The 23,509-nt window shown below is 45.7% G+C and overlaps 1 protein-coding gene across 1 annotated transcript in view; it reads left to right on the top strand.

The window, feature by feature from the left end:
* Positions 1–23,509, top strand: part of LOC143773624 (uncharacterized) — a 259,564-nt gene that overhangs the window by 148,740 nt on the left and 87,315 nt on the right. Inside the window, exons 6-7 of the mRNA XM_077261024.1 lie at positions 20,039–20,239; positions 21,168–21,442. Coding sequence (XP_077117139.1) covers positions 20,039–20,239; positions 21,168–21,442 — 476 coding nt within the window. The remainder of the gene's footprint in view (positions 1–20,038; positions 20,240–21,167; positions 21,443–23,509) is intronic.

The raw sequence follows: 23,509 nt of genomic DNA, 5'->3' as shown, positions 1-23,509 counted from the left end.
CTGGTGTTCTCCCCCCGGACCGTTAGACGGTTCGGGGGTTCTTGAATTTCCAGTGTGGATTTTGATAGGGTTTTTGTTGACCATATAAGTTACCTTTCTTTATTCTGCTATCAGTAAGCGGGCCTCTCTGTGCTAAACCTGGTTCATTTCTGTGTTTGTCATTTCCTCTTACCTCACCGTCATTATTTGTGGGGGGCTTCTATCCAGCTTTGGGGTCCCCTTCTCTGGAGGCAAGAAAGGTCTTTGTTTTCCTCTACTAGGGGTAGCTAGATTCTCCGGCTGGCGCGTGTCATCTAGAATCAACGTAGGAATGATCCCCGGCTACTTCTAGTGTTGGCGTTAGGAGTAGATATATGGTCAACCCAGTTACCACTGCCCTATGAGCTGGATTTTTGTATTCTGCAGACTTGCACGTTCCTCTGAGACCCTCGCCATTGGGGTCATAACAGTTTGCCAGGCCGGTATTAAATGTTTAATGCATTGCAGAAGAGGGATTATAAGAAAGAAGATTCTGAGTTTTTTTTTTCTCCTTCCCCTTTACCTCAGAGTGGCTATGCTTGCTGCAGACATGAATGTCCAGACCTTGATTACAAGTGTGGACCAGCTGGCTACTCGTGTGCAGGGCATACAAGACTATGTTATCAGAAATCCTAGGTCAGAACCTAAAATACCGATTCCTGAACTGTTTTCCGGAGACAGGTTTAAGTTTAGGAATTTCGTGAATAATTGTAAATTGTTTTTGTCCCTGAGACCCTGTTCATCAGGAGATTCTGCTCAGCAAGTAAAAATTGTTATTTCGTTCTTACGGGGCGACCCTCAGGATTGGGCTTTTTCGCTGGCGCCAGGAGATCCGGCATTGGCTGATCTTGATGCGTTTTTTCTGGCGCTCGGTTTACTTTATGAGGAACCCAATCTTGAGATTCAGGCAGAAAAGGCCTTGCTGTCTATGTCTCAGGGGCAGGACGAGGCTGAAGTGTATTGCCAAAAATTTCGGAAATGGTCCGTGCTGACACATTGGAACGAGTGTGCACTGGCCGCTAATTTTAGAAATGGCCTTTCTGAAGCCATTAAGAATGTTATGGTGGGTTTTCCCATTCCCACAGGTCTGAATGATACTATGGCACTGGCTATTCAAATTGACCGGCGGTTGCGGGAGCGCAAAACCGCAAATTCCCTCATGGTGTTGTCTGAACAGACACCTAATTCGGTGCAATGTGATAGAAAAACCGCAAATTCCCTCATGGTGTTGTCTGAACGGACACCTGATTTAATGCAATGTGATAGAATCCTGACTAGAAATGAGCGGAAAATTCATAGACGCCGGAATGGCTTGTGCTACTACTGTGGTGATTCTACACATGTTATCTCAGCATGCTCTAAACGTATAGCTAAGGTTGTTAGTCCTGTCACCGTTGGTAATTTGCAACCTAAATTTATTCTGTCTGTAACTTTGATTTGCTCACTGTCATCTTATCCTGTCATGGCGTTTGTAGATTCAGGTGCTGCCCTGAGTCTCATGGATCTCTCATTTGCTAAGCGCTGTGGATTTACTCTTGAACCATTAGAAAATCCTATTCCTCTTAGGGGTATTGATGCTACACCATTGGCAGCAAATAAACCGCAGTATTGGACTCAGGTTACCATGTGCATGACTCCTGAACACCGCGAGGTGATACGTTTCCTGGTTTTACATAAAATGCATGATTTGGTCGTTTTAGGGCTGCCATGGTTACAGACCCATAATCCAGTCCTGGACTGGAAGGCTATGTCAGTCTCAAGTTGGGGCTGTCGTGGTATTCATGAGGATTCCCTGCCTGTGTCTATTGCTTCTTCTACGCCTTCGGAAGTTCCGGAGTATTTGTCTGATTATCAGGATGTCTTCAGTGAGTCTGAGTCCAGTGCACTGCCTCCTCATAGGGACTGTGACTGTGCTATAGATTTGATCCCAGGCAGTAAATTTCCTAAGGGAAGACTGTTTAATCTGTCGGTACCTGAACATACCGCTATGCGTTCATATATCAAGGAGTCTCTGGAAAAAGGACATATTCGTCCGTCTTCTTCCCCTCTTGGTGCGGGATTCTTTTTTGTGGCAAAAAAGGACGGATCTTTGAGACCTTGTATTGATTATCGGCTTTTAAATAAGATCACTGTCAAATTTCAGTATCCTTTACCGCTGTTGTCTGACTTGTTTGCCCGGATTAAGGGTGCCAAGTGGTTCACCAAGATAGACCTTCGTGGTGCGTACAACCTTGTGCGCATTAAGCAAGGTGATGAATGGAAAACCGCATTCAATACGCCCGAAGGTCATTTTGAGTACTTGGTGATGCCTTTTGGGCTCTCCAATGCGCCTTCAGTTTTTCAGTCCTTTATGCATGACATTTTCCGGAAGTATCTGGATAAATTTTTGATTGTTTATCTGGATGATATTTTGTTTTTTTCTGATAATTGGGATTCGCATGTGGAGCAGGTCAGGTTGGTCTTTAAAATTTTGCGTGAAAATTCTTTGTTTGTCAAGGGCTCAAAGTGTCTCTTTGGTGTACAGAAGGTTCCCTTTTTGGGGTTCATTTTTTCCCCTTCTGCTGTGGAGATGGACCCAGTCAAGGTCCGAGCTATTCTTGATTGGACTCAGCCCTCGTCAGTTAAGAGTCTTCAGAAGTTCTTGGGCTTCGCTAACTTCTACCGTCGTTTTATCGCTAATTTTTCTAGCATTGTGAAACCTTTGACGGATATGACCAAGAAGGGCTCCGATGTAGCTAACTGGGCTCCTGCTGCCGTGGAGGCTTTCCAGGAGTTGAAACGCCGGTTTACTTCGGCGCCTGTTTTGTGCCAGCCTGACGTCTCACTTCCCTTTCAGGTTGAGGTGGATGCTTCGGAGATTGGGGCAGGGGCCGTTTTGTCGCAGAGAGGCCCTGGTTGCTCTGTTATGAAGCCTTGTGCCTTTTTCTCTAGGAAATTTTCGCCTGCCGAGCGAAATTATGATGTGGGCAATCGGGAGTTGTTGGCCATGAAATGGGCATTTGAGGAGTGGCGTCATTGGCTCGAGGGTGCTAAGCATCGTGTGGTGGTCTTGACTGATCACAAAAATCTGATGTATCTCGAGTCTGCTAAACGCCTTAATCCGAGACAGGCCCGCTGGTCATTGTTTTTCTCCCGCTTTGATTTTGTTGTCTCGTATTTACCAGGTTCAAAGAATGTGAAGGCCGATGCTCTTTCTAGGAGCTTTGTGCCTGATGCTCCTGGAGTCGCTGATCCTGTTGGTATTCTTAAAGATGGAGTTATCTTGTCAGCTATTTCTCCGGATCTGCGACGTGTGTTGCAGAGATTTCAGGCTGATAGGCCTGAGTCTTGTCCACCTGACAGACTGTTTGTCCCGGATAAGTGGACCAGCAGAGTCATTTCCGAGGTTCATTCCTCGGTGTTGGCAGGTCACCCGGGAATTTTTGGCACCAGAGATCTGGTGGCCAGGTCCTTTTGGTGGCCTTCCTTGTCAAGGGATGTGCGGTCATTTGTGCAGTCCTGTGGGACTTGTGCTCGAGCTAAGCCTTGCTGTTCTCGTGCCAGCGGTTTGCTCTTGCCCTTGCCTGTCCCGAAGAGACCTTGGACACATATCTCCATGGATTTCATTTCTGATCTTCCGCTATCTCAGGGCATGTCCGTTATCTGGGTGATATGTGATCGCTTCTCCAAGATGGTCCATTTGGTTCCTTTGCCTAAGCTGCCTTCCTCTTCCGATCTGGTTCCTGTGTTTTTCCAGAACGTGGTTCGTTTGCACGGCATCCCTGAGAATATTGTGTCAGACAGAGGATCCCAGTTCGTTTCCAGGTTCTGGCGATCCTTTTGTAGTAGGATGGGCATTGATTTGTCGTTTTCGTCTGCTTTCCATCCTCAGACTAATGGACAGACGGAGCGAACCAATCAGACTTTGGAGGCTTATTTGAGGTGTTTTGTCTCTGCTGATCAGGACGATTGGGTGACATTCTTGCCGTTGGCTGAGTTTGCCCTTAATAATCGGGCTAGTTCCGCCACCTTGGTTTCGCCTTTTTTCTGCAACTCTGGTTTCCATCCTCGCTTTTCTTCGGGTCATGTGGAGCCTTCTGACTGTCCTGGGGTGGATTCTGTGGTGGATAGGTTGCAGCAGATCTGGAATCATGTGGTGGACAACTTGAAGTTGTCACAGGAGAAGGCTCAGCGCTTTGCCAACCGCCGCCGCGGTGTGGGTCCCCGACTACGCGTTGGGGATTTGGTGTGGCTTTCTTCCCGCTTTGTTCCTATGAAGGTCTCCTCTCCCAAATTTAAACCTCGTTTTATTGGGCCTTACAAGATATTGGAAATCCTTAATCCTGTATCTTTTCGTCTGGATCTTCCTGTGTCGTTTGCTATTCACAATGTATTTCATAGGTCCTTGTTGCGGCGGTACATTGTGCCTGTAGTTCCTTCTGCTGAGCCTCCTGCTCCGGTGTTGGTTGAGGGCGAGTTGGAGTACGTGGTGGAGAAGATCTTGGATTCTCGCCTCTCCAGGCGGAGGCTTCAGTACCTGGTCAAGTGGAAGGGCTATGGTCAGGAGGATAATTCCTGGGTGGTCGCCTCTGATGTTCATGCGGCCGATTTAGTTCGTGCCTTTCATGCCGCTCATCCTGATCGCCCTGGTGGTCGTGGTGAGGGTTCGGTGACCCCTCACTAAGGGGGGGGGTACTGTTGTGAATTTGCTTTTTGCTCCCTCTAGTGGTTACTAGTTTTTTGACTCTGGTTTTTCTGTCATTCCTTTTATCCGCACCTGGGTCGTTAGTTAGGGGTGTTGCTATATAAGCTCCCTGGACCTTCAGTTCAATGCCTGGCAACGTAGTTATCAGAGCTAGTCTGCTGTGCTCTTGTCTACTGATCCTGGTTCCAGTTATATCAGCTAAGTCTGCCTTTTGCTTTTTGCTATTTGTTTTGGTTTTGTATTTTTGTCCAGCTTGTTCCAAATCTATATCCTGACCTTTGCTGGAAGCTCTAGGGGGCTGGTGTTCTCCCCCCGGACCGTTAGACGGTTCGGGGGTTCTTGAATTTCCAGTGTGGATTTTGATAGGGTTTTTGTTGACCATATAAGTTACCTTTCTTTATTCTGCTATCAGTAAGCGGGCCTCTCTGTGCTAAACCTGGTTCATTTCTGTGTTTGTCATTTCCTCTTACCTCACCGTCATTATTTGTGGGGGGCTTCTATCCAGCTTTGGGGTCCCCTTCTCTGGAGGCAAGAAAGGTCTTTGTTTTCCTCTACTAGGGGTAGCTAGATTCTCCGGCTGGCGCGTGTCATCTAGAATCAACGTAGGAATGATCCCCGGCTACTTCTAGTGTTGGCGTTAGGAGTAGATATATGGTCAACCCAGTTACCACTGCCCTATGAGCTGGATTTTTGTATTCTGCAGACTTCCACGTTCCTCTGAGACCCTCGCCATTGGGGTCATAACATGTTGAAGCTGAACCCGCTCATCTGGAGTTTGTCCCCATACGCCTTCTTGGGCTGAGGAGTGTTACTGTCCCTGCGTTGCCAACACTGTCCTGGTGAAAATCTGGAATCTAGGGATTTCGTCATCTTCTAGTTCTTCGTCTCTGTCTCTCTCGGGCTTAGTACTCCTCCTCCTGGACAAGGCATCGGCATGAGTATTTTCTGCCCCCTTTTGTAGGCAATCTTATAGCGGAACCTCGCCAATCTAGCTACCCATCGCTGTTCCAAGGCCCCCAGTCTCGCATTTTCCAGATGCACAAGCGGGTTGTTATCAGTATGCACCAACACTTCGGAGCCAGATAAATATTTTGCGAATCTCTCCGTCATAGCCCACACCAATGCCAGCAGCTCCAACTTGAAAGAACTGTAATTGTCCGGTTTGCGTTCAGATACATGAAGGCACGCTTGCATAAGCGATCACCCTCTCTCTTCCATCGTGCATCTGTGACAAGACAGCCCCAAGTCCCAGCAGACTCCAGTCATTGTGGAGAATGAACAGTTGTGAGAAATCCGCATAAGCCAAGATAGGAGCTTCAGTGAGTTCTCTTTTTTAGATCTTGAAAAGCCTCTTCTTGGTACTCCTCCCAGCAGATCTTCCAGTTCTTGGCACCTGAGGGTACCTTTTTCAACCGCTCTTGTAAGGGCTTTGCCTGTCGAGCGAAGTTCTTCACAAAATGCCTGTAATATCCGGTTAGTTCCAGGAACGCCCGCACATCCTTCACAGTCTCTGGAGTGGGCCAGTCTTGAATCACGGCGATCTTCCCTCTGAAGGGTTCTATTCCTTCAGCAGAAACAACATGGCCCAAGTATTCAATTTGCATGCGAAACAAATGGCAATTCTGGGGCTTCACTTTTAGTCCGTATCTCTGAAGGCGGGCCAACATTTGTTCTAGGCGCTGCAGACATTCCCCAAATGAAGCCACAAAGACTATAATGTTGTCCAGGTAGATGAGCATAGATTCAAAGTTCAAATCTCCTAGGCACCTCTCCATGAAATGTTGAAAAGTTCCGGGAGCGTTGGCTAAGCCAAATGGCATACGGTTGAACTCGTACAGGTCCATGGGAAGAATAAAGGCAGTCTTTGCTCGATCTTGTTCAGACATGGGGACTTGCCAGTAGCCGCTGACGAGGTCCAGTGTAGAGAAGAACCTGGCTTTCCCCAGAGCAGACAGGGACTCTTCAATCCGGGGTAATGGGTATAAGTCTCTCATGGTACAGGCGATGAGCTTTCGGTAATCCACATAAAAACGCAAGGTGCAATTCTTCTTCCGCACTAACACAATTGGGGCAGCCCACTTACTCTGGCTCTCCCTAATAACGCTGGCATGCAACATCTGGTTCAACATGCTCTTCCCTTCCTGGTATAACTGTGTGGGAATTTGCCGGTAACGCTCTCTTATGGGCGCGGTGCTCCCAGTTGGTATTTTGTGCATAATGGCTGTGGTGCAGCCAAAATTATCTTTGTGAAGGGAAAAAATGTCTTTATACCTCCCCAACAAAGCTTCTATCTGTTGCACCTGAGTAGGTGTGAGTTCAGCCAGCTCAGCTTGCATTTGTTCCAATATGGGTCAGGCCTCTTTGTTGTAATGAGGTTCTGGCACTGAATTGGAGTTTACTGGCACAGTCCAGGGGTCTTCAGGCTGTATCTCCAGTTGTACTGTTTGGGGGGGGCATTATTTTTTCAGGTAGGTTCATTATTTGGGCCACCACACTTCTGGGAAAGACAGTAATGTCCTGGTCTCCTAAGTTAACGCACCGTACCGGGACAGTCCCCTCTCGTACAATGGCTAATGTATACGCTACTAGGAGTCCCGTGGGTAATTGTTCTGAAGAAGATGGTTCAATTTGGACCTCAACTCCCTCCAAGGGGACACAGGCAGGAACGGGCAGGGACAGTACTGTTTGTCCTGGTGGAAGAACGATTTTGGTGGAGGCCGGGACGATTACCTTTCCTAACACTCCTCCCTCACAGCTAGACTCCTGTACTTGTGCCACTTGTGCTAGTTGTTGAAAAATTCTTCTCTGTGGTGTATGTGGGCCCCACTGTTTTAGAGTCCCGTTAAAGGGCTCCCTGATGAGAAGGCTTCCAAACTCCTTTAGCACATTCATCCCCAAGGTGACAGTGGGTTCATTACTCACTTCTCCCTGTGTCAGTACCACACCTTTCCATCCCAGGTCTTTCCCACAGTTAGATACTTGCATCCATATCACCCCTGCGACCGGGATGGGCAGTTGGTTGGCCGCCATTAACTTTATCACAGGGCCCCATTCAGGCCGTTTTGCTCCTAGAAAATGTCGCCGGAAGTAAGCTTTTGGCATCGTTGTCACCTGCGAGTCCGTGTCCACCAGGCATCGCACTGCACGTCCGTCCATTTCTGCCCATATCAGATGGCATGTTGACACTAAACTTGCGGGACTTCCACTACTCTTCCCCGCCTGTTCTAGATTCGGGTGGCATCCCCCCAGCTCGGAGCCCTCTAATTTAACGGGTAGTGAGATGTCACTCTTCCTCGGCGGGTGCACTCCCGCACAATGTGTCCGCTCTCTCCGCAGTTGAAACAAGTGATGATAAATAGCTATGGCGTGCAATAGGCCTCGCTGTTTCTGTACCCTCAGGGCTGACAAATCAAAAAATAGCTATGGAGGATATCCCACTGTATAAAACATAACCTTTAATATAATCAAGTTAAAATCTTGGATCCCAACAACAACACAAACAAAAACCAAAGAAAACGTGCTCAGGTGAACCAGTGCTCAAGATTAAAAATTGGATCAGTCTTACCAATCTAGACGGACATATCAATAGTTTGCCTCTCAATCTCCAAAAGTTGAGAGTGGTGGTCCCACTGTTAAAGGGCAGAAGGTGGGGGTAGGTATGCTTCCAATATCTTCCCTGTAACACCCCTTTAGAGCTCCTGTCCTGACAAGGACAGGCCCTGAGTGAGCCCTACTATGGACACCAACCATCCAATATGTGAACCCAAATGTCTCTCTTCTCTCTACGCGTTTCAACTCCAGTACAGGAGAATCATCAGGGGAGTTTTAGAATAAATAAGTGCCACAGTGAGGACTTACCCTAAGCTGCAGACACAGCTAGCCTTGCTGACGTTTGGGTGCCCAGCCACTGCGGGACCCATACTATATGAACTTATACAGACTTTATTGCTGGATTAGCGATTGGGCCCATTGGCACTCATTTATTCTAAAACTCCCCTGATGATTCTCCTGTACTGGAGTTGAAACGCGTAGGGAGAAGAGATACATTTGGGTTCACATATTGGATGGTTGGTGTCCATAGTAGGGCTCACTCAGGAGCTCTACAGGGGTGTTACAGGGAAGATAGTTGAAGCATACCAATCCCCACCCTCTGCCCTTTTACTCTGAGACCACCACTCTCAACTTTTGGAGATTGAGAAGCAATCTATTGATACATCCGTCTAGATTGGTAAGACTGATCCAATTTTTAATCTTGAGCACTGGTTCACCTGAGCACGTTTTTTTTTTGTTTTTGTTTGTGTTGTTGTTGGGATCTAAGATTTTAACTTGATTATATTAAAGGTTATGTTTTATACAGTGGGATATCCTCCATAGCTATTTTTTGAAACAAGTGATGAGTCTAGGACGGTGAAACATTCTGGAGTCACGGAGTGGTTCCGGGCTTTCCCACACTCTAGTGGATTGTTAGTAGTCTCTGCTTTCTTCTTTAGGTTGGCCAGTTCTTCCTTCACACTCACAAGATCTCTCCGGAGTTCTTCCACCCATTGGGGTTCAGGAATGGCATTTACAGACACCCCTATGCTCTGGACCTTCCCCACCGGGACTGCCACTCCCTGCTCCTGTTCACGCATGCGTGCCTCACTCCCTACCTCAGGGAAAGTCATTCGCGTTTTGACACGCACACGCTCCCGCAGGGCCTGTTTTGTCATCACGGCTCATAAGCCAGTCACTAGGAGGTCTTGCAACATTATGTCTGTGGGACCTACCCCTATAATATCCTTTGTAGTAATGGCAGTGTGTAACTCCTGCATTGCATTCATATATTGTGTTACGGTCTCCCCCTCCCTCTGCATTCTGCTAAAGAGACGGGTCCTCAGTTCCCCTATGTCAGTGAGGTCTCCTTGAGTTTCCTCTAGGATTTGCAACACCTCGATAAAGGTATCCCGGTCTCTGGGGGTCTGCAACATCATTGAGTCCCTGGCTTCCCCATCCAGTGCCATGATAGCCACCTCAGCCTCCAGCGCAGGGGTCATGGGGTGCATTCTCATCATGCCTCTAAGGCGTTCAGTCCAGCTCCACAGCATAGTGTTGCTCCCCGTAAATTTTGCCAGATTACTTAGCATGGCCCCCAGTGAAATGCTGGTCCTGGGGCCACCCCCTTCTGCTTGGTCTGCCACCTGTGTGCTATTGGACTGCATCCTGCTGACTTCACCAAGTGTAAGATGCTAGCAGGTACATAGGATGCAGTGACACACAGGAGACAGAGCAAGAGTTAACAGGTTCTTTATATAAAACAGTGATGGAATAAGCAGGGGGGTAAAGGATATGAATTTGCGGATGGGGGAAAGACAAATACAGCAGGTAACAATAAGTTAACTTATCAGTCTCTGTGCACTGGAGGAAGGTGGCTGGAAGATCCTTCGGTGGCGCCGTAGGTGGCTAGAGATGTCTCCGATCCGGTCCCGCAGAAAGGCGATGCACTGTCTCCTTGCGGTGATGAATCCTCCGGGTCCTTCAGCATGTGGTCTCCTGGTCTGGGCACGCAGTGGAGTAGATATGGAGGTCCGCGGAACAGCAGATGAAGCAGAAAGTTCAGTAGACAAGGTCGCAGTAGAAGCGCACAGTCCAGCGGACACAGCCACAGGCGCGGTCTGATTCTCAATGGGCACCACAGGGATATGACTAAGCAGTGCCTCCGTGGTGGTGAGCGGGGCAAAGGTATGCACTCTGTACTGGTCACTATATGGTGCAGATGTCTCTCTGGGCTGTGGGTAGCACGTCTTAGCAGTTTTGCTAGCCAGGTGTGAAGGTACAGCTAGCTGGTCTGGGTCCGTCGAGAGGGAGTCAACCGTCTCTCTGCTCACAAGCTCGTCTCCTGTCTTGTCTTCCCGTTTACACCACTACTTAAGTCGGACCCGCCCCCACCAGTCAGATCTCCTGAACTGTTACTGTCAGAAAACTCTTCCCCCCGGAATAATCGTGACAGTCCCAACAGTTCTGGCCCAGACACGCAAGAGGGACCGCTGCTCTGGTATACATCCCTACATGTACTGTGCCAAAAAGCCTTTATTTCTACTTTACCAAATAGCCTCTGGGAGGACTGTGCCAAAAAGCTTCTCTGTACACTGGAGACATGTCTGTATGAGTAGTGTGCCTAAAAAAATTATTATTATCTGTCGCTTTGTCTGTACAAGTTGTGCTCCTAAAAAAGAGTTATACTTTGCACCCATGTCTGTGGGAGTACTTTGCGTAAAAACACATTTTTCTAATCTGCAACCGTGTCTGTGGGAATCCTGTGCCAAAAAAATGTTCATGTACTCTGCATGTGTCTCTGTGGGAGTACTCTGAAAGAAGACTCTATGGGCGTACTCTGCAAAGGACACTTTTTTTTCCTTTAAATTTGGGTAGGCCCCAAAACATTGTGAATGGTGAATCAGAAAATATATAAAAATGTATACAAATAAAGATTATTACTAAAGATTATTATTATTAATTAGAACAAACACATTGCTATGGAGTCTAACAATGGCTGGATCTATCTGGTAATCTTATATATTCAGCCAAAGGTACGGACAAGTCCTGTGGGCTCCACACCTGGTTCAATTAAATGAGTGTGAGCTTGCCCACGTTGGCTGTGGACAGGCGCTTTTGTCTGTCTCTAATCACACTTCTTGCTATGCTTAACACACGTTCTGACATTACACTTTCCACAGGGTAGGTCATCACCTCCAAGGCGTAAAGAGCAAGCCCAGGCCATGTGTCCAATTTGGAGATCCAGAAGTTAAATGGGCAATACACATCACTCAGTACGTGGAGACATGTGGACACATACTCTTCCACCATGTTGTTGAAACTGTCATGCTCACGTATTTGAACCCATTGGCTTGTGTTTTGTGGTTGACAAGCCACAGGAGACACACCTTTTCTCTAGGAATTTGAGTTCTGTTTTCTGACTTAAGTCTGACTAGCTTAACAAAATGTCCACCTATACTATTCTTAGTGTCTAACCTATTAATCCCCAGTGAGTTGCCACACAGGTATAACCTAAACACTGCCTCCTGCTAATTGGAACCGTATAAGATGGTGGTGCTGGATTTTTTGACATGCTGTGTAATATTTTCCACCACATTTCTGCCATGCTAACCATCCCATCTGAGGTGATGCCAGTGCCCCAGCTGCGTTTAACTTCATCCTCCTCTGCCTTGTGCTTCCACTAAGCCCCCCACTCTCAAATGAGGAAACCGTCAATGATATGTCTACCAGCTTGCGTTTGAATTCCCGAGTTTTCCGATCTCGCTCTACTGATGAAGGTAAGGATGGCATGTTGTGCTTGTAGCGGGGATGCAGCAAGGTGGCCAACCAGTAATCAGTACTTGTAACAATCTGGGCAACTTGGATGTCGTTGCTCAGACACAGCAGTATATGGCAATGCGGCACACACATCCCACATGGAGGTTTAGTCATTGGTCGTGAAGTTGTGCTCCACAGAGTGACTCACCTGTACGTGCTGCAGCTGAAACTCCGGTATCGCCTGCTGCAACTTGATCAGTCTCTCCAGCATGAGCAAAATGGAGCTCCACCTTGTTGGTCTGTCGCATATAAAGCAGTGAGTGGGAAGGCGGACGTGAAGTTGCAGTATAGACTGGTGAGCAGCAGCAGGGTGATAATGCCAAAAACATGAGCAGATGGCCTGCACCTTCAGCAGCACATCTGATATTTCTGTGTAATTAAGGATGTTCTGTACCACCAAATTCAGCATATGTGCCAGGCAATGGATATACATCAAACCGACTAGGCCCAGAGCTGCTAGGAGATTTCACCCATTATCGCACACCACCAGCACGGGCTTGAGGTTTATCGGCACCAACCACACATCTGTCTGTTTTTTCATATCCATCCTAAGCTTCTGCGTGGTTTACGATTTTTTTTCTCTCCCACCCCCCAAACAGATGAATTTCAGAGCAGCCTGCTATAATTTACCCCTGGCTGTGCTGAAGTTGAGGGTACAGGTGTTATGCTTACAGGATGAGGAGGCGTTAGAGAAAGCGAAGTAGGAGGAGGATGCAACATGGGGAGACAAACATCCAAAAAACATACAGTAATCCTCTATGGTGGTAGGACATGTGCCAAAATGTTTTCGGCCTCAGGCCCAGCCACCACAACATTTACCCATGGGCAGTTAGAGAGATATAATGTCTCTGCCCATGCTTACTGGTCCAAGTGGTAATGTGGACCTTTACATTGATGGTGTTGCGCAGTGCACACCTGATTTTGTCCGCAACATGTTCGTGCAGTGCATGGGCCGCCTGGAAAAATAGTAGTGGCTGGAAAAAACTTATGCCGGGTTCACATTAGCATTTCTGTGCCCTGCGTATGATCCGCATACATCCGCTTGCGTCATGCATAGATATCTTTAACATGGTGTACGCAGGAACATGCGGTGTGCGGCAAACGCAACATGTTGCATTTTTTGAGGCGTCAAATATTGCACAATCATCCGGATGATTGCGTTAAAAGAACGCTTTACTGTCTATGGGAAAGAAATTGGTACGAAAGGACATGCGTACGCATGCATTCGATACGCATTCGTACTTCACACTAATCATGTCCAGGAAATTATATCACCACCTACAAAATCACTGATGTATAAAAGGGGTTCTGGAGACAGGTAGTCCATTACTCTCAAGACTCTGGATGGAAGCACAAGATTCTGGACAAGACTCTGGGTGTAAGTATAGAACCTTTGAAAATGTCAGTTCGTTTTTGCAGTTTGTACTCTGTACTAATTTTTTTCTGTTCCTTGTAGACTGTTTGCTGCTCCGGTCATGTTGCTGCCATTATAGTGCTGCCGACATCCTGGCGCTGCCGCCTTCCTGGTGCTGCCACCTTCCTGGTGCTGTCACCTTCCTGTTGCTGCCGCTTTCCTGGTGCTGCCGCCTTCCTGGTGCTGCTGACATCTTCCTGGTGCTGCCGTCTTCACTGTGCTTTCTTTATCTTTTTATGAGCCGCAAACACACACATGTATGTATTGTATTGTTGAGGTAACTTGTAATGGGTGTTTCACTAGAGGTGTTTTATTATTAAAGTCAGCAAACATTACAGGTACATAACATTACAGGTACAGAACAATACAGGTACACGACATTAAAGCCACAAAAACAGCTGGCACACTCTGTGCTTTGATACTAATATAAGATCAATGGGGGTGCGAACACAAGCGGCTGAAGCAACATCAGAACAACCAGAACAAGAGGCCGCTGAGAAACATTCGCACACCACCAGAAGTACTTATCAAAAGGAATTACTTTATTGGAAGCACAATTAAAAACAGTTAAAACCAATACAAACAACAACTGCCCCCCCCCACGGACCTGGACAACACTAAATGTGCTGCATACATGGCACAGAAAATGTGACAAATGTTCCACAAAATCATAAATAAATAACTGTTAGGATACACTGCAAGGGAACAGGATATAATGCTTGACATGGGCACAGCCACAGGTAGAGGACATCCAAACTCAAATAAAAATAGGTGAATGATCCCCCATAGTTCTGTCTGATGCACAAAAATACATCCAAAGATTGGCGTACCATAACACGTTAGAGTATAAGTAAAGAAGCACAGCCCATGTCACCTCCTGATGAAGGTAGATGCTGAGAGACTCCAAAGAGGAGAGGTTCCCCAGGTGCAGCAGTGTAAATCCCAGTCACCCTATACTACCTGAAAATAGGGAGGGCGACGCCGCAGCCAGAAGTGTGCCAAGCCCGGGAGGCAGATGAACCCAACGCGTGTCGCGGTCACGCAGACACCTGGAGCACATTTAGTGTTGTCCAGGTCCGTGAGGGGGGGGGCAGTTGTTGTTTGTATTGGTTTTAACTGTTTTTAATTGTGCTTCCAATAAAGTCATTCCTTTTGATAAGTACTTCTGGTGGTGTGCGAATGTTTCTCAGCGGCCTCTTGTTCTGGTTGTTCTGAGGTACACGACATTACAGGTACATTTGACTTACAGCTTAAACCATTTCATCTTGCCATGCCACATGTCCAATATTAGAAACAAAGTAGGCAGCCAATTTATCCCTCATCTGGGCAACTTCCACTGTAGTCCTCAGAGGGTGAGCTTGGTAATCCTGCAATGTGGTATTAACAGGTTCCTCATTTTCGATGTGGGGTTGCTCTTTTGACAGGATGAAATTTTGCAGAACAACACACGCTTTCACAACCTCATCAATTGTCTCAATTTTAAGATTGATAGCTGTACCCAAAATGCACCATTTAGCTGCCAGCAAACTAAAGGCATACTCCACAGTTCTTCGTGCCCTTGTCAGTCGGTAGTTGAAAATACTTTTTGTGTGAATCAAGTTCCGACTCAAGCATGGTTTTATGAGGTTGGCACATCTCATCCCCAACAACAACAAACAGCATTGGCGGTCCTTCATTGTTCGGAAGAGGATGCGGGTTGGAAAATTAAAATTCCTACCATGTAAACGTTGGCCCATGTCAGAGTTTTTTTGAAAGTCTGCAAGTCACTTCCTCATCCAAATGAGCCAACGTCAACGGCGATAAATTGACACTCTGCATCTGCAATTGCCATGAGAACAATGGAAAAGTATTTTTTATAATTTAAGTACTTGGATCCTCTTCCAGCAGGTTTCAGAATCAGAATGTGTTTGCCGTGCACAGCCCCCACACAGTTTGGAAAATTACAAATTTAATTGAATTTTTCTGCATTTTTCAGCCAGAGTTCAGATGTGGGTTGGGGGAGGAATTCTGCACGCAGAATGTCACACAATGCATGGCAGTTGTCTACAACAATCCCAGAAAGGGTGGACACTCCAATCCAAAATTGGAAATGTAGAGATCTTAAGGTCGCTCCGGTAGCCAGGAATCTGTGGAAAAGAAAATGGGAAAAAAATATCAGTACATGGCTTTTAGAACAATAATAATAATGACTAGTGATGAGCGAGTGTACTCGTTGCTCGGGTTTTCCGAGCAACCAGGCAACCCTCACATGTACTCAGCCTGGCTAATAGCTATAAATCATTCAGCTGTCGCGATTAAAACTAAATTTCCGAACACTAACAAATACTCGGAGATCACCGGGAAAACCCAAGCAGCGAGTATACTCACTCATCACTAATAATGACAGGTTTTTCTTTTTCCAAATCACGTACCTTAGGGTCACCAACAGACGTTCCTCAGCAGGAATTGTTCTACGTAGCTGTGTGTCCTGCCTGGTGATGGATATGGATCCTCGAACATGTAACAGCAATTCTTAGAAGCTCTGTTGCGACATTCTCATGTACTCGAAAAACTTTTGTGAGTTTTCATGAAGCTCGGTGTACAATGAGTGGTAGGATCCACGGCTCTCTTGGACTTCAACAATGGGGTGTTGCCAATAGCGACGAAGATGTCTTCTCCGTCTTTCTCTTCTCCTTTCTTCCTCACTAGCCACAGCAAAAGCAAAAGCCAATTTCAATGGAAAATCCAGATTCAGATTGAAGCTCTCCATGCTGAGATCCATCTTGCATCAGGATACAGCATCAAAAGACAAGGATTTCATCTGTGCAGTGTGTCTATGTATAGAAATCCCATGAGACACGCTCATTGTGTGCCTTGTGTCAAGGAAATTCACCTGGAAAAGCATTGTCCTATTGAACGCATGCACATAGACAATGCAAACACATGCAAAACCACATAAACGCATGCACACGCAGCGTTTTGTGCCGTCATGTGTAAGATCATGCAGATAAAAAATGCTGCGCAAACATGCGTTTGCATGCGTTTGCACATGCAGATGATACGCTGTGCACAGAAATGCTAATGTGAACCTAGCCTAACTGTGATTCCCATGATCTCAATGTACTGTTAGTTCTCTAGAAATCACTTGTAAAGCCACATGAAGACTATGAGATGCACTGTTTGGGGAATGTACAGCTGAAGTATTCAATGGGAAGTGGTGGAAATGCTCGGTGTGACTACTGGTGGTTGTGCTGTCACAACCTCACTTTGCGGGGAGACAGGTGGCCCTTTTGCTCGGGAGAGGGAGGAAGAGGACGCGACTGCAGCAGAAGAGGAAGGAGGCTCAGATCTTTCCTGGTTTTTCAGGTGTGTATTCCACTGCAGCTCATGCTTTGCATTCAGATGCCTCGTTATGCAGGTACTGCTCAGGTTAAGAACACTTATGCCTTGCTTCAGTCTCTGACGGCACAGCTTGCAAACCTCCTGTGTATTGTCAGGGAGATCCTTTGAGCTGGCTTTGGTGTGCTCAGTTCGTCAGCGCGGTGGCCTGTAAGATCCGACATACTGGCTAGGGGCTGCCCGCAGTGTTTTTGCAACCTACTCCTTCTTTTGCTGTGCAGTTGAGGCAGCATGACCACCACCTCTTCCTCCAAATTGCCCTCATCATTTGGGTGTCCTTGACTCCATGTGGGGTCCAGTCTGTCCTTAAATATGCTGCCCTACTAATCCACTTCTATCCTTCGTACTCTTCCACGTCTCCCCTCTGCAAATCCCTTCATTGTCTCCCTATTCCACAATGTATACTAAACCTCACCTACAAAGCCATACATAATCTGTCTCCCCAATATATTTCATAACTATCCTCCTCTTCCTCCAATTCCACCACCTGATCCATCATCACCTGAAGCGTTTTTTCAATGTTGATGGCATCATCAGCTCTGTTTTTTTTTTCGTGGAGTGCTTGAAGCAGCTCAACATGGCACACACATCCTGCATGGAGGCCCACTTGTTGGTCTTGAAGTAGGGTTGTCCTGCAGAGCGAACCACCCATGCATGCTGCAGCTGAATCTCCACTATCATGTGTTGCTGCTAGCACAGTCTCTACAGCATATGCAAAACGGAGTTGCACATTGTGGGGTTGTCGCATATGAGGAGGGGGGCAGGAAGGCAGAAGTGACGCTGCACCGAAGCGACCCTGCGACCTTGCCCTGCTCTTTGCTCTGCATCCTGCGGTTCTGCCTGCCAGTGTCTCAGCCATGCCTGCCTGCCTGCTGGTGTCTCAGCAGTGCCCGCCTTCCATTGTCTCAGCCATGGCCACCTGCCTGCCAGTGTTCCATCCCCCAGTGGGATCAACAGCCACAGCCAGACACCACCCTGGAGTGGTATCTGGCAGCTACCTGCTGCACAAGCCTGACCTCACCATCAGAGGCTCCAGTGAACACCAAGGTAGCTGCTTAGTCACGCCCCTTCCAGGGTAGTCTGGTTTGTGGCACAGTGGGGCCACACCCTCCACGCTTGCGCCAACCAGTCAGGGCGCGAGTGCTACAAGGAGGAGGCAACATGGACAGAGAAAAGGTCAACTTAATGGTTAGAGGCCGGCCTCTGTGCTTTTGCACCCTGCTTCCTCGTTTGTTGTGTAGCTGAGGCAGCGTGATCTCCACCTCTTCCTCTGATCTGCCCACGTCACTCGGATGGCCTTGACTTTATGTGAGGTTTAGGACCTCATCGCATCATCACATCTCTCCACTCAATCCGTAATTCTGCTGCCCTACTAATCCACTTCTGTCTTTGCTACTCCTCTGCTTCTCCCCTCTGCACATCCCTTCATCATGTCCCAATTCCATAATGTATACACTTCAAACTACTAACACTGACCTACAAAACTCTACATAATCTTTCTCTCCTATATATCTCTGAAGTAATCTTCTCATATCTCTCAACACGTAATCTCTGTTGTAAGCAGATTCTTTAAAAAGCAGACGTGACTTCTGCATGACTTGGGGCTCAGACTGCATGATTTGCCAGGGGGTGAGGTGGAAGACAGATACCAATGGGTCGCAGGTGCAAACTCTGCGCTTTCAGTAGGTGACTGGGAGGAAGACAAATCTAATGAACTTAAGGCACTCTCAGCCAACCAATCTAAAACTACCTCTACTTGTTCTGGCCTCACCATTCATCAAGTGTTAGTCGGGCCTACGAAATTACACAGAATGTCCTGTTGCCTGCATGCACCAGAGGAAGGTGTTTCTTCTGGGCACATAGTAGGCGCAGATCGACCACGGCCTCTCTCTCCCTGCAGCTACACTACCACCACCAGTAACCCAATTACGTTGTGTGCACTCCTCATTGTTTTCACAAACAAAAGTGCAGAGTATTACATGGACTGTATACAGAGTGAGAGTGCTGAGCAGATTATTACACTGCCTGTTTTCAGAGTACCTCCCAAAATAATCAATAAAAAACCACAAAAACTGTGTTGGCTACCTCCTTCTCTCAAGCCTTTTCCACCTACACCGCCATGTCCATCTCCACCTCTTCCTCCACTTGGACCTCTGCCTACTGGTTCAAGATTATTATTTTTGATTTTTTTAATTCTATATTCTTTTAAGAAGTCATTTACCTATTCACATTTGACTGCAGAACAATTGTCCTGCTCTTACTCCTATTTAGCTTCCTATTGCAGCCCCCTATCCCTTACTATGACCATTTTACAGCCATTTTAATGCACCATAGTTTGGGTCCCCATTGACTTCTATTGGGTTTGGGTTCGGGATCAAGTTCAGATACCAAACCGAACTTTCAACTCTAGTTCGACTGAACCCAACGAACCCGTACATCCACTGGGCCGTACTTGTCACATGGTAAACTTTTATCTTAAGGAGATGTGGTGTATCCAGATTTCCATTTTGGTCATTCTTTTAGCCACTGATATAAATTTTTATGCAAATTGTATATAATAAAAATTCATTTTGACGCAAAATAGCATAAAGTTGCCTGTGTGTAAAAAGTGCTGAGTGGCATTTTCAAGTGTACCAGGTGTCTGCTTTTAGAAAATGTATAGTTATGGAGGTTTAGCATCAATGTTCTATTTTGTAATTAAGGTTTCATTTGTAAATGTCAAAAATGCGAAACTCTCTTGGCTATCGATTGAGAAAATGTAGAAAAACCCATGGCTGAGAAAGCATTAAAATTCTTGCATGATGGTTAATAGCCAAGGAATAGCGTTCCATCCAGGTTCAAACAGGTTAGACTACCATGGTGAAATTACATATTACATATTTTTAAACCAAGATAATAATACAATTTTAAAAAATTCCTGCATATGTAGAATAATTGCTGTACATGTATTTCCAGTCTACTAGTCTACAATGAAGAACCACATTGTTTTGTATTTCACATGCAGAATTCAATGCCAGGAATTCATGATCCATTGCATGTTTGTCTTGTACATGATTTACTTTAATAACACTAATTGCAATTTCTATAGTGCAAATATAATCTGCAGCACTTTACACGTGAGATGGAAACTGACACTTTCCTGTATATTAAACTATATTAACATATACTGTTGTTTTTTTTTGTTTTTTTTTAAGTTATATTCTCTTGATGGAATTCAGAATCTTCCTAAACTTTATGAACTATCTGTCCACCACAATGAGATCACCAGCCTTCTTCCTCTTACTTCTTCACTAACACTTATTGTTCTTGATGCCTCTTATAACAATATCAGTTCCTTATTAGAAAACGTGCAAATATTGGGTGGACTCAAGCGTCTCAGTGAATTGAAATTGAAAGTAAGTGTTTTTCAATATTTTATTGTATAGACAAATGTTCAACACTGCGATAAATTGTCACAATATGCTATTGTTTTATGTTTTCAGCCTTTCAGCAAAGATTGACTATTCAAAGTACATGTGCCCGCTGCACCCTTGGCTTGACCAAACACTTGTTTTCCCTCTATTTCCACACCACTCTCTTCCTTAATTGACAGCTCTGGCTTTATAGAACCAGAGAATGGCAGAGCTAGATGGAAAACAAGTAGGTAGGAAAGTGCACTTAAATTTTTGTCTACGCCAAGGGTGCACCGAGCACCTGTACTTGGTTTGAAAAGTCATTCTGTGCCTACAGACTCCCTTTAAAGTCTTCATCATCTGAGCTTTAGCCAAAGGTAATAAGTTATTAGAAAAATGTAAAATGCTGTATTAATGGGGTTTTTCTTTTAGAGAAAACACCGTCCTACATCAAGATAACAAATTATATAATTTCTTTAACTTGTGTTTTAATGTTTCCATTCTGACATCATGATTTGTCATCCATATTGGCATCATGTAATGTAGTCATGAAAACCTATTTTAAGGACTTATTTTATATTATAAAGTAGCTTCAAAGTTCTGGTGCAGTGTAATGAAATTGACCATGAACCTGAATTAATTATTTGCTATGTTCTCAATTCATCAAGTTTGTTGTTTTGTACACCACTCTTGATGAAAAGTTCCATGGAGTAAGATGCACCATATACATTAAGAGGCGTGTCCCTCTAACTGTATTTAACAAATCTTTAAGCAAACCCTTCAACTTACTTAATCTAGTCAGGGACTATTTCTGTCGTCATTTACGCCATTTTTGTGATGTAAATTATGTTAATTGCATTGGTGTTAGTTTATTTCCACCAATGAAGCATAATATGCATTTTATTACAAATTTATCTTTGTTTTCTCACAGGGCAATCCTTTGGCTGAAAGTAATAGATACAAAACATCATTTAAGCGACAAACATCTATACGGATCTTGGATGATTGTGTTCTGAGAGACCCTTCTGATACTGAAACTTTACCAGCATACCAATCAATACTTAGCCAATCACTGAATAGTCTATATGTAGGAGATTACACAAGAGAAAAACTGAAGGATACAGTTAAGAAATCCCAACTGAAGAGAATTAGGAGCAAACAAGAAACAGTAGAAAGTACTATCCATCACTTCCATAGCAAGATAAGGTGAGGATGCAACATTTTTAATATTTGACAATTTGGCATATCGCTATAGGTTGGATCCCAACCCATCTTGATGTTTAAAGGTCTGTTCCATCTATGTAAATGGGGGCATGCTACAGATTCCTGCAGGGTCAACAGCTGGTAGCAATATGCCATCAGTCTCTGTAATGAAAATAAAATGAAAGAATAGTCATTGTTTTAATTTTTATTTAATAAATCAATAGTATACTTCAAAATAAGCCACTTTGTAATATGTCTTGTGAGAGAAATCTGCTTCTTTCTCTCTCAGGACTGATCAGTGATTTTCAAAATTCTCAATTTACAGGTAAAATCTATATTCAGTGAAGACAGATTTGACATTACTATGATAGGAGTTGGCAGTTACTACGGATAAGATTAATAATAACTGCCATCACCTACAGGTATCTCAGTAATGTAACATTCTGTCTTCATTGAATACAGATTTTACCTGCGAATTGAGAATTTGAGAATGAATGATCAGTCCAGAGAGAGAAAGTGCCCACAGTCCCCTGTCTCTATGTGATTATTACTGGCCCAACATTTTTGGATCTATTATGGATCCAGTGGCTTCTCTGGCAAGGCAGCTACAACTATTCTGCCTGGAGGTGGCAGACTTGTGTTCCGTGGCTTTACAGTAACCATTGACTCCAGGCTTAGGAACCGCAGCTCCCGGATGCACGCTCCACTAGATGGCAGTAGAGAGGAGGAAAGACTGCAATACTTGCCAGAGCAGACCTGCAGGACTGCAGCGAGGCGACCACCAGGTGGCAACAGGGTAGTCAAAACAAGCCGCATAAAAAGCAGGAGAGTAACAAAGTACAAAGGGGAATATCAACTCGGAATCAGAGATGCGCCAGAGGATCAATACCAGACAGAAGCAGAAGTACCAGGAGCAAAAGACAGTCAGGTCAGAGACAAAAGCTGAGTCAAGTACCAGAGAGTCCAAACACAAAGGGAAACCACTGAGTCGGAGTGGGAGAAGGGGAATAAACAGACACGGGAACAGTCTGGGATCGCAGCCGGACAGATCAGGAAATAACAAGAGTCAGCTACTCACGCCGTAGGCAGAAGCTATAACTGACACCGGCTGCGGCATGCAACGGAGCTAAATAGCAAACCTGGACCCAGAATGAGGCAGATCAAAGTTAACCCTTGACATGATCAGCACGGGAAAAGGGCAGCCAGGACTAAAACCCGGACTGGATCATGACCGTACCCTCCTCTCAAGGGGGGCCATCGGACCCCCAGGTTTACCAGGATAACATGCATGAAATGCCCGAACTAGACTATCAGCATGGACGGAATGCACCAGAATCCAAGATCGCTCCTCAGGACCGTAACCCCTCCAATGGACCAAGTACTGAAGCAAATTGCGAGCACTCTGGGAATCGACAATCCTTTCAACTTTATACTCAGTCTGACCATTCACCAAGACAGGGAGTGGAGGGGATGGCGACCAAGCAGAGGAAGGTACACATGACTTACGAAGGGACTTATGGAACACATTAGGGACCCAAAGTGACAGTGGTAAGTGTAAACGAAAGGGAACTGGGTTGACAACCTCAATGACCTCGTAAGGACCAATAAACTTGGGACCTAGCTTCATAGCGATAACTTTCAGACATATGATCTTGGTAGACAACCACACCTTGTCTCCCACCAGCAACTTAGGTCCCACAGATCATCGCTTATCAGCAAAATATTTGTGTTTGCCCTTAGACACCCCAATGTTCTTCTGAACCTCCCTCCACAACTCCTCCAGCCATTGAACTGCCAAATCAGCCCCTAGACACCACGAATCCAGCCTGGAAAATTCACCAAAATGGGGATGAAAACCGTAGTTACAGAAGAACGGAGAGGTGTCAGTGGACTGATTAATCTGATTATTAAAAGCAAACTTTGCCACGGGCAAGAAGAAGACCAATCCTCCTGCTGAGACGTAGCAAGACACTGCAAAATCTGTTCAAGTGACTGATTGGTCCTCTCTGTCTGACCGTTGGTCTCGGGATGGTAGGCCGAGGAGAAGGTCAAGCAAATACCCAATCTTTT

The sequence above is a fragment of the Ranitomeya variabilis genome, chromosome 5 (genome assembly GCF_051348905.1).
Source record: "Ranitomeya variabilis isolate aRanVar5 chromosome 5, aRanVar5.hap1, whole genome shotgun sequence".
Classification (NCBI taxonomy): Eukaryota; Metazoa; Chordata; class Amphibia; order Anura; family Dendrobatidae; genus Ranitomeya; species Ranitomeya variabilis.
This window is presented reverse-complemented; position numbering and strand designations above follow the sequence as displayed.